The sequence below is a fragment of the Schistocerca nitens genome, chromosome 11, assembly GCF_023898315.1.
Source record: "Schistocerca nitens isolate TAMUIC-IGC-003100 chromosome 11, iqSchNite1.1, whole genome shotgun sequence".
In the NCBI taxonomy this organism is placed as follows: Eukaryota; Metazoa; Arthropoda; class Insecta; order Orthoptera; family Acrididae; genus Schistocerca; species Schistocerca nitens.
The window spans coordinates 57,741,746-57,754,197 of record NC_064624.1 but is presented as its reverse complement, the minus strand read 5'-3'; the positions used below and the strand labels follow the sequence as shown (position 1 = coordinate 57,754,197).

General features: G+C 40.1%; 1 protein-coding gene across 1 annotated transcript in view; it reads right to left on the bottom strand.

The window, feature by feature from the left end:
- Positions 1–12,056, bottom strand: part of LOC126213495 (cdc42 homolog) — a 51,644-nt gene extending 39,588 nt beyond the window's left edge. Inside the window, exons 1-3 of the mRNA XM_049941326.1 lie at positions 11,941–12,056; positions 5,582–5,718; positions 1,044–1,116 (exon numbers count right to left, since the gene is read on the bottom strand). Of these exons, the coding sequence (XP_049797283.1) occupies positions 1,044–1,116; positions 5,582–5,686 (178 nt within the window). The 5' untranslated portion in view covers positions 5,687–5,718; positions 11,941–12,056. The remainder of the gene's footprint in view (positions 1–1,043; positions 1,117–5,581; positions 5,719–11,940) is intronic.
- Between the last annotated feature and the right edge of the window lie 396 nt (positions 12,057–12,452).

Below are 12,452 nucleotides of genomic sequence, written 5' to 3'. Positions count from 1 at the left end.
CCCGTTCTTCCTCGACGGCCAAAACCAGTGTGAGCAACGACGTCAGATACTTGTCTCCAGAAAATAGCCGACGGTCTAATTTGTCCCGAAGGTGTTATATTGGATTTGGGCCAGGACAGTCCATCTCAGGAATGTTGTTAATGTTGTTGTTGTTCACAAACTCCTGCTTCACAGACTGTGCTTTATGACAGGTTCAACTGCCATGTTGATACAGTTGTTTGCAAACCGCTCCTCTCCTTTACACAATACAAAATGCTGTGCAATGTGTTCACATCCTTCTGCATTTAGTGTAAGGAGGCCACACCCTAAGCACAAAAAACACCTCCATGCTACAAAACCACCTCCTCTGTATTCCACGGTGCCAGTACCCACACTGGCAGGTTAACATTTTCCACGTGTTTGCCAAACCCGCGACCTTCCATCCGTTTCCCACATAGTACAATGTGACTTGTCACTCCACTCATTTCCAGTCACCCACCTCTGGGGGCTTAATGCCGAGTACAGAAATGTGTGGCTTACGAGGAGCTGCTAGACCACTGAACTTTTTTTAACTCCCCCAACACAATTACTGTGCTAGCTGGCCTGCCGGTAGAACGTCGGAACTCACGAATAATTCCTTCCGTCAATTTCGGGCAATTTTTTTTACAATGCCTGACGGTCCCTATTCGTCAGTACACGATGTCTACCTGGTCTCCGTTTAGCTCTAGCCACTCCTCCGATTTCCACTTTACAACCACATCACCGACAGCTGACTTTGACAACTTTCAAAGGGTCGAAATGTACCTTACACAGATTTGGAACTCGGGTGACAACCGACGATTAGTCCACATTTAAAGCCTTAACCGACCCACTCTGCCGTTACCGCTTCTCTACTGATAGCACGACACTCTCTGCCTCCTTTTGTACTGACAGGTCCACGTCTCTTAACATCCGACTTGTCAATTGCGCGTCACACAGCGGTGTCCGGATACTTGCAATCAGGTAATTTATATGAAATAACACAGTCGAAACAATGACGATGCCTTCTGGAAGTTTCTACTCACCGGCAGTATCAAAGAGGCCAAGCGTGTAAGGCTCACCACCGATCATCACCGTCACTGCGTAGTTGTCGAACACCTGGGAACAGCACAAAAATAATACATAGCACCACTTTGTAGGAAATTCTCGCCGAAACAAGCATCAATGTTACAGCCACGAGACAACAAATCTCAGTCTTATCTTTAACCTGTAGCAAGACTAGAACAAAATTATGGAAAGGACAAATCGCTACTCGCCATACGGAGATGTCGAGTCACAGAGTGGCAAACCAAAAAGAAGGCTAAACACGTGAGCTTTTGGCCAACAGAATGCCTGTTTCTCAAGCAGACCACACACACACACACACACACACACACACACACACACACACACACACACACACGAGACCACTGTCTTTGGTCTGCCCATCAAGGCCACACCGAGTAGGGAGACACAGAGGTCACATGTGGGTGAGTTGTGCTCGTGTGTGTGTGTGTGTGTGTGTGTGTGTGTGTGTGCGCTTTAGAAGAAGGCCCTCACACGTTTAACAGACTTCTTGGTGTGCCTGTCTGCAACTCAACATCTCCTCTGTATGGTGACAGGCAATCTGTCCTCCTCATAAGACTGTCATTATTCCATCTTGGATTTTCCATTGTTTGACTTTGCATCATTGTAACACTGTCACACAAAGCTGGGACATCACCACATTAAGTGAACCAGTAAAGAATGTAAATTCGAGACATTAAAACAGCGTGCCGGACTGGGACTCTAAATTGGGATCTTTGCCTTTCGTGTCCCGTATTCTGCCAACTGAGCTACCCGATCACAACTCGCGATCCATCCTCACTGTTTTACTCTGCTAGCACCTCACCTCCTACCTCTCAAACTTCGTCGTCGTCCTCCAGTAATACTTGCGGGACTTGCACTTCTGGGAGAAAGGACGTTGCAGAAACACGGCTCAGACAGAGCCTGGGGTATGTTTCCAGAATGAAATTTTCACTCTGCAGTGGAGCATGCACTGATATGAAGCTGCAGAGCCTGTCTATAATATTCACTAAAAGGTAATGCACACTGTACCTAACTACTTAGTACTTACTCTCCACTCACAAGTCGATTCCTTTCAAATGGGTAGTTATCGACAGCAACTCTCTAAAATGCACCAGAATTACAATACACCTACTAGCACAAAATTCACAAATAGGCAATGCTCATAGCTCTTACAAGAAAACCTTGCCCTGAAATATATTTCTCACCAATACCTATTTCAACCAGAATACCACCCAATGTGACACAGTTTGGAAAAAGCCTGTAAAGCGAAACGGCTGAATTGCAGACAGAACTGCAATCGCCACCTGTGAGGGGTCGCTAAAGTGACGCATCCACATCTTTCCATCTGTCCCCAAACGTGGAAATATGAACTATTCCAGTTCATTTATTGTGCCATTACCGCAAAGGAGGAGAATATTATAAGTAATAAAACAGGATGAGCAGCATTTAATGTGATCGGGAGTTATCCACAAATGAGAACTGCCTCTGAATAGATTATTGCTCTATCGTCCTCATCACAACCAGAAACTAGCAATATAGCTGGTATCTTGCACAAATCAAACTGTTAAAGAGCTGTGCAGTGCACTTTCACGTAATTAGTCAATACTAGTAACCCTCCACCTGCGATTCTTTAGAGAATTAAACTCCCAGGTATAAAACATTATACTTCTTGAACTATATTATTTGGCACGTAAATTCAGTGATATATACGAATACCCTCCACAAATGTTTTGCAAACAGAGTCATTTGCAGGGAAGCAATAAATTAAAACATCATACCTGCTGATGTTTTACTGCACGAATAGCAAAAATGACATTCTCCCCTAATACTACATCATTTTGAATTTCATCCATAGTTACACGAAATTTTCAGGCAGATTTCAGTGGCTCCTGGAAGATGTCCAAAAGGCAACGTGCAACTGGAAAATTCACCATGATGGGCCATTAAGTTATACTGATATTGAGTCTCAAATGTTCAAATGTTAGCTAAAAATTTACAGTCTTTGCCTAAGCTGTTAAAAGCTTGAGGAGGAAAAAAAAAAAAAAAAAAAAAAAAAAAAAAAAAAAAAAAAAAAAAAAAAAAAAAAAAGAGCCACAAGGAAATTCGGATATGACCTCGGATTGAGAGAATATATTTTTATCAATAATTGTCTCGTACGGCTTCGAGATAAGCACCACTGCAGTAACAAACTTCAATGAAGGAAAGAATCCAGTCTATAAGAAAAGATTGTGTCACCTCGTGCCTCAGTCGGATTTCCTGCCCCACCTGTGCCCTCTTGTGATGAAGCAAAAACAGATTTTTAAATTTTACCAGTGTCACACTTTTGCTAGCTAACTGACAGTACAATACCCTAGTGAGGTCATAGTACTGACTTTCAAATATCTCTGCCACACTTATGCTGCCAACTTGACAAACAATCTTACAAACAGCAATGCTGCTGCCTGTTGGAAGGTTTTGCAGAGTGACGATTCTGCAGTGTACAGAATGGATGGGAAGTATCCAAGTGTGGAACATGTTCTGGCCACTTTTCACCATTTCGGCCCTGGCTAACATTTCAGTCAATGGGCGAATCGACGCAGGTATTCGTGAAAGCATTTTAGACAGTAGCAATCTCACCGTCTGGTGGCTGCAATGTGGAATTTTACCTTTTTCGAGTAATCAGAATAGCAGTGTCCACAGTGTGAGGATCGCAAACTACAGCCAAGAAAAACACGGGCTCATCTGTCAGGCCGGACCATTTCAGTCAGACAAATAACGACAGTACAAACTAGTGACAGGACCATACTCAATTATGCCAAGTAGAAGTAAATGTTCAACGCTCTCAAGAAAGGCCGGAACAAATTCCACCTTTGACGCATTCGAGCTTAAAGAAAAGCCTCGATAGAAGATTAAATGCTGTAATTGCAGCAAAAGGAAGTTCTCGCTGCTACCACTTACACAGAGGCCTCGACATCAAGTGTGTGCCACGTGTCAGCTAACCAATTCATTAGCTTATCTCACTGCTGGAGAAGCACGTACAACTCGTGGTAAGCTCCAAAGCCTACTCGGATAAACAGACCCGAGAACTACACTTCTCACAGTGAGTAATTCCTAGTGTGTGTGAGGCTTGTGGTCTACCACCTGGCTTTGCTGCCTCTAGGTCACAGCCCCCCCCCCCCCCCCCCGAGTTCGATTCGCAGCCGCCAGGTCTGAGAATTTTTTCACTCGGGGGCAGTGCACTAGACGGCCAAACTAGCCCAGATGGCGTCTCCCAGCCAATAATGGCATAAGATAATTTCATTTATAGGACAGGTGCCTAACATTTGGTCTCAATGAACAATATTTGATGGTTGTTTTGTACTGTATAAAGAAAATTAATATATAATATACTTTAAATTGTTAAGGGGGGTAGGACGTCAAACGGGCCGACTTGGAGCATGAGAGGCACCACAGGACATTTTAATTTCCACTGTCTATACTTTTACAAGTAAATTCATAAAACTGTCAGCATGACCAGGAAGGATTGAGGATTCACACTCGTAGCAGCAGAAGTTCAAAAACATAACAAAATTTTTTTTTTTACATGTGAAATTTCATCATTTTTTCACTTACTATTGGCTGCTCCAAGTCAGCCTGTTTGACGTCCAAGTTATTTGAAGGAACTTAATATTAAATAAATGAGGATTATAAAAATGGTCTCATTTGTGCTTTTATTATAAATGAGTATGGCAGGAATTCTGAATTTGCAGAAACTAAATAACTGTATATAGTATAGATTTAAGTGTCAGGAAGTCGTTTCTGAAAGTATTTGTATGGAGTGTAGCCATGTATGGAAGTGAAACATGGACGATAAATAGTTTGGACAAGAAGAGAATAGAAGCTTTCGAAATGTGGTGCTACAGAAGAATGCTGAAGATAAGGTGGGTAGATCATGTAACTAATGAGGAGGTATTGAATAGGATAGGGGAGAAGAGAAGTTTGTGGCACAACTTGACTAGAAGAAGGGATCGGTTGGTAGGACATGTTTTGAGGCATCAAGGGATCACAAATTTAGCATTGGAGGGCAGCGTGGAGGGTAAAAGCCGTAGAAGGAGACCAAGAGATCAATACACTAAGCAGATTCAGAATGATGTAGGTTGCAGTAGGTACTGGGAGATGAAGAAGCTTGCTCAGGATAGAGTAGCATGGAGAGCTGCTTCAAACCAGTCTCAGGACTGAAGACCACAACAACAACAACAAATAACTGTGATCATATTTAGAAAGAGTGCCACAGTTCTATTTCACAAAAATTTCCCTGGAAAGTACAGTCAAAACTACCTCAATATCATTTTACTTGTGAGAATGTTCCACTACACAGAACATGCCACTGCAGCACCTACACAACTTCCGACGACACCAGTTTCACAGTTCCGACACGGTCGCAAAGGAAGGAGCGGCATCATCACCGGCTCGGTCTCGTTTACACTTACGGGAGCTCTGCAATGTACCGGAATAGATGTCAGGGTCTGAAAATAACTTTCAACGGAACAGCACTTACCGTTGGCACGTACTCCGACGGAAACTTGTTTGTCGTGTAGGAGATGAGGAGGCACGTCTTACCGACGGCCCCGTCGCCCACCACGACGCACTTTATTGTCTGCATCGTGATCCACGTGTGCTGCAGCCTACGGCCGTCTGCAACAGTGGAATCTGCCGTTAATGTTTGCGAGGTCAAACCTACAGCACACCTACTGATGTGAACGACAGAGCTGAAGAAGCAACTTACGGGTAAAGGGAAGAGAGAGGTAAATTATCGACTAAGTGGCGCATTAGAGAACTACAGCAGTAGTAATGATTATTAATTTACAGTCTGGACTCTCTCCATTCTCGAAATAAGCAAATGACGATCTGTCGGATACAGCCTCAGACATCTTACAGAGGGGAAAAAATTTGCTCTCTGCGCCAATGCCGTCGAATACACTGAATTTGTTCACAGCAAAAAGGAGAATGATATTTAGTGTCTCGTGCTACTCGAATGAACTGTGATGCGAAGTACATAAATATTCTGTGTGTCTACTTTACTGTTATGTATTCTTTGACGTTACTTTTTGTTTGATTACTTCTTCTGGCTAGTGTAACTAGCGCTACAAACAGTACGGACCTGGTAATTAATATTTATGTGGAATAAATTTATATTTGAGCAGATTACCACATTTTTAGTGACTCTGCACGACACGAGTATGTTAGTACTGCTGCAATGGCTTTGACATTCTGAGTTGCGCTGGAACACTCGTGCATGTTACTTCTGTGTCAAGTTTATTTTCACACACAAATGAATACTTCGATAGCTGTTACCGGGCCAGCCTGAGTAGTGGGACGATTGGAAAAATCGCTATAAGACTACCGTCCTTCTGACAGCACAGGTCAAAACTAGGGTTTGCACAACTGGAGAGCTAGTTCATTAAAGCACAAATTTTGTCAGATAAAATGAAATATAGTTACGTGGTTACAGTGCTAACAGAAAAGTAGGTACACACAATATTTACATATTTTGCATCACTGCACCCACATGTTCACACAAGCAGCACAAGTCACCATAAGTAACATGTTTAATTATGAAATGCTAAAATGAATACGAAGACAAAATGAGAACACTAACATACAAAATAACTGATGCTGCAATTGTTTGATTCCTACACTAGTTGATTCTAGAGAAACAGTGATTCTTGGACGCGGGGAATCTGAATTGACACAAGGATCATCTCTAACTAAAATAATTATGGATAAACTATTTTTTACTCTATTTTTTTGAATAGTATAGTATAAGTAAAAATACTACCAACAGGCTACTTACTCAATATAAGCTACACTTTGGAAGGGGGGAGAGCAGCTGTGTGAACCGTGGCAAGATGCCTCAGACTGGTACAGCTAAATTACACTTTATTTCAAAACTTACTTTTAAACTTAAGTTGCGTTTTCTTTTTGTAATATGTACTATCTCAAGAATTGAACTCATTACAAATGTATAGCCCACACATTTATCCGGCACATTTGGCCCAGTTTCCAAATGCCCAGTGATTTCACATCACCAGCTAGAGCCAACAGATGGCATTGCCAGGTACAGTGGTTATGTCAAAAAAATCTTTCAACAATACATTTACTTCATTCACGGCTTCTGTTACAGTTACATTATCTTTTTCAATAAAGACAATACTTTTGGATAAGAAGAAACCTAACTGGTGAGTAAGCATCTGGAGAATGATGAATAAGAGGGAGGGACTTTCAAATACATTCTTCAGCATGAGAGAACAGTTTTCAAAGGGAGGTAGGAACAAGACTGTAAAGTTTGAAAAATTTTAACGATTCGCAAGAGCAGATAAGAGAGCCGTATAGTTTTATTATGACTTTGAAAAAGTGTCTCATTTGTTTCATTGAATACACAGAATGAGCAGTAGAAATATGGAAATACTGACAGTTTTCCCCAATTATCAGCTGTATATGGATAAGCAGTATCTATCTGGACAGCTTAGTGCACAGTATGAGTTTAACTTCCATAATTGATATTTGTGTTGTCAGCTGAAACTGTTACATCCTTTTTCTCAACACTAATTGCTCAGGAAAAATCTAATATAAGGGCATTAACATAATCCTGCACTTTCTGCTTCAAAAGTAAACTTTTAAGACACAAACAATGATATCTTTAACTAGATGGTAAAAAAATGCAAATAAAGGAACCAATTTGGAAACAAATAACCAGTCTTTAATACAATGAAATGAATATAAGTGTGTTGGGGTCAACAGAAGCGTCCAATCCCACCCGTCGGCTTTGACCCGCGACATCATGTCGGCGCGGAGTTTGGTTTGTGAGTGTGGCGTGTTTGTAGATGTCGTCATGTTGTGGTTTGTTGTGCCCTCTGGTGGTATGTTCAGGGCTTTCATTTGTGTGGTGTAATGGGCTCAGTTTGGTCTTGCTCATTATACAGAATTGTTTGAGTGTTGGCTGTGTTTGTAGTGGAATTTGTTTCAGTGAGTTAACGATTTAGTGGTTTTGTGTGGAGGTTAATTTAGTGTTGTTTGCTGTAGGTCGTGTAGTAATTTGAGTAAATTAATCTGTTGTTTTTGTTCAGGAATGAATATGAAGGATAAAATTAATAGCGTGCGTCTGCGAGAAATGATGAGAAATACCGCGTTGAAGCTGATAAAGTTTTACAGCTGTTTGGGAAGTGTTCGATCCCAATTTATGGGATCGGGAGCTGCTGTTGAGCTATATAGGTCAAGAGAAGTGTTTGATCCCAAGTTATGGGATTGGGAGCGCCTGTTGAGCTATAATATAGGTCAGGGGAAGTTTTCGATCCTAATTTATGGGATTAGGAGCTGCTGTTGAGGTATATAGGTCAAGGGAAGTGTCCGATTCCAGATATTGTGTTTAGTGAAATTTGGGGAGTTTTGTGTTGTCGGTTTTTTTCGTCGTTTTGCATGGTTTTGTACGGGGGTGGGTGTCTAAATTTGTTTATATTTAGTTTGTCCCCACCCAAAAACCCCCAATTTCCCGTGCTTGTCCCATTAGTGTCATCAGGCTTTTTGTGGAACGTGTGTGTGTGTTTGTTTTTCGATGTGTTTTCGTGTTTATAATGTGTATGTAACGACTTTATATGCACCATATTGGAATTGTGCTTTATGGTCGTTTCCGCCATATTTGTGACGTCATGGGTCAAAGCAGACGGGTGGTATCAGGCGCCTTCGTATTTCCGTGTGTTGAGACACGATTGACTAATTTAATTCAAGAGTACGAAAAGTTCTGGTACTTTAATTATATCACTGTTATAATCCATCAACTTTGAACTCTGTTTGTGGATAACAGAGTGATAAGTAAATGTAGTTTTTCACATTACAAATAGTCTTCCGGGTCTGTAATTAATTTTTTTTAGCAACTATCTTTGACTTCAAATGCGATGTCCCTACTCAGTGTCCAATGCTAAATTTTACATCACAATCTATGAAGTCAACGGTCCCGCCAAGTCTTTTAACGAAGAGAAATTCTAGTAACAACTCAATGTCCGATTCACACTTCCTTTGCCAATGACTAACCCGCAGAAAATATATCATTAATTATAATTACAGCTTTAATTGTTGGAATAAATTATTAAAAAAAAATACTGTTATGACAACTAAAACCGAACTTATCACACTGCCATCAGGATGTGTCATGAGCTATTGAGAAAATCAATAGGGCCTATCTTATTTGATGACTGTAATTTTCTGGGAGGCTTAAATATAAAGGTAACAATGCTACATCAAACACAATTCCTGGAGTAACACATAAGATAGGGTAATTAGTTTAAAAATAAATAAAAAAGACACACAGCATGCTACACAAGGAACAAACGTGAGGCAAACTACTGGCTCCAAAGGAAATAGTGATGGTCCAAGAAAAATTGGGATGGATGGGAACCCCAATACAACACACTTCATTTAAAGTTCTAAAAGGTTTTCTAGCCATGCCACTAAAGCAAATTTGAAACAGATCCACATCTGTGTTGTTCAACTACATCATGGTCTACTTGTGCTTGGGTTGGGAAAGGTCTGTAATTTTTGGTAATTTCAAACAAGCCTTACTCTATAAATACAGCCGCCATTGTATCTCGAGAAAAACTGCTTATGTTTATTTAAATATTTTACACAATATAGACTGTAAGACAAAAACATATCCTTCATCAGCTACATTGAAAACAAAAAGGCAAAGAAGAAATCACACTTATCTTCAGTTCATTGGTATTCAATACAAACACCTTATGCCATGTCCACACACAAACAACTTCCTTCAAAGAATGTCCTAGCTATACAGCAACTAGAACTGCTAGACTCAGTACCTAACAACAGTACCCGCATCCGTTCCAATTAGTTCAAAAGGCCATAAAAATGGATGTATTTCAATTCTATTCAAACCATGGAGATCACACAAGTTGTTTAATGATGAGGCGTGTTTGCCACAACACATCAAGTTTGTCAGCCTTCTCAAGTGTGGTAAGGTATATGAATTTTGTTGCACATCTTAATATTGTGACTTAGATAAATTTTCGTTACTTTCTGCATCCGCTATTGATTAAAAATTAATTGAACTAAACAAAAGCAAAAGAGATGTGCCAACAAAAAATAAAATTTAATCAATGAATAAATGTACATGAAAAATAAATGCAAAGGGATATATGTGGATAAAAATACTACACCAAAATTGCAAATTTTCTTTACTGATTACCAATTTCGGCTCACTGACAAGCAATCTTCAATCTAAAATGTTGTTCAGTGTGTGACAATCACTACACAACAGTATATTCATAGAGCAAAGTTGAACTAAAAAAACCTGCCATATTGCCACCCATGTGCACAAACAATTGACAATAATGATAGTTGCTTTGCCTATGAGTGGATATAAATAATGTATCACTTCTAATATTCATAACACGAACAAGGAAATGTATGTGAGACAACTGCCAGCCAACACTGTGGCTATACTGTAACAATATTTGATTGATTAATGTTGTCAATTTACATGACCAACTACGATTTCTCATTTTCGGGCGACTAGATAACGACGATGTGTAATGACTGACACACTGAACAATATTTCAGAATGATCTGAAAATGGCTCGTGAGTGAACTGAAACCGATAATCAATAATGAAATTTACGATACTGAAGTATGGTTTTTATCCACACGTTTTAAAACAAGTTAGCGTATCTCCCAATTGGCAACTGACAATGTCATAGAATAAAATGTACAAGAAAAACTGCTGAATTTAGATGAAGTCAGTGGTGGGGGAAAGCACAGAATCGAAGCTGTTCCTAAAGCTGTGTGTGGGTGTCTCACTTTCTGTTGTGCTACGACGGTGGCAAATATCGATGTTCTTCAGCTCTGCTATGTAGCATTCTACGCATTCCTTGTGTCAACCAAAAGCTACTACGTTTCATTTTACTTCTAATACAACTACGAATAAACTTGTTAGATAACTAAATTCAGGTGAGTTTCCTGATATCACATGCAATTAAACGAACTTTTGCCATTTGAGAGGATGTGGGCGTGGGGAGTCAATTCAGTAATACAATCGCATCAAACGAATATGAAGTCAATCCTTAAATAAACACACGCTTAAGCCATACGCTTCCGCAGGGATAATTACTTATTTCAGTAACAGGTACAATTACGTTCCAGGCACTTTCTGAGTCACTATGCCCACAAACTCGGATGAAATTTTCTTTTGAATTATAATTTTTAAAGCAGGAAGATACAGGTTGTACAACATACTACAGAATACTTATATCCACTGTTTAACAAACAAATACGATCAAAACTAAGCAGGATTTGAAACTGGGTAACAAAAGTAGTAACCAAATTTTACCAATGGTTCCCACGTCGCTTAAACAAGAGTTAATACCATATAATACTTTCCACGTAAATCCTACGTCGAGAAACTGCTTGTAAAAGTTTAAGATTAAACCATCCACCGTAACTGTGGGCTATGACTTCATCCCTAAACGTAGGAGTAGCTATCTGTCGAAGGTGGGTCGCTACATATTTCATTCTACTTCCGGTTGGGACACACATTCCTCTGTGTTGTGAGTTGCTATTTTGCATTAGCAGAAAAGCAGATACTTCGGAAATTGTCTTCTGCAAACGGAAGCAAGCAAAATCTTACAACCAATCGCTCAAAAATGTTATCCAAGAAAAGAAAATGGCTACACACTTGTCCACAGGACACTACTGACAAAAACATTGACATGCCTAGTTACAACAAAACACCACTTGCTAATCACACGGTCACCAGACAGATCTTGAATCACGTCGCCGGTCTTCGCTTTCCTGCAATGTATATGTTTTCGTGCGCAAAAAAAGTCGCCAACAAGTATACCAAATACTTACTAATTCAACACACTTGGGCGTCGACACAGTTGTTCACTATCTTACAAGCAGCAGATACTCCTCGGCAAAGAGGTTAGTAGACATTAACAAGACTGCCGATCACTGGCAAAGATACGTAATACGTATACAAAATAGAAATTACAAATGGTGTAACGAGGGATTGGAATGCAAGGTGGTAAGAAAGTGGAAGCATCGCAAATAAATTAACGTGTAATTGAGGAAAAGCCCAGTATACTTCATTATTTGTAGGAAAACTCGATCTTTGTGTGGTCGCCGATAGAGATAATGAGCTCTCGCGTACAAATTTGTGTGTGTGCGGCAAGAAGTCTGTACGGGAAAACTGACAGAAAATACATCGACCACTGGTGGCAGCTATGTTAACTATTCAAACTATAATGTCTTAGTTTCGTGTTTGGGCTGAAATCCCATATTGCGTTGCGCAGGAACTACGAACATTATTTTGCATGCAGAAATGTGGAAGGAAGAAATTCCTTTATCTGCACATTTGACAG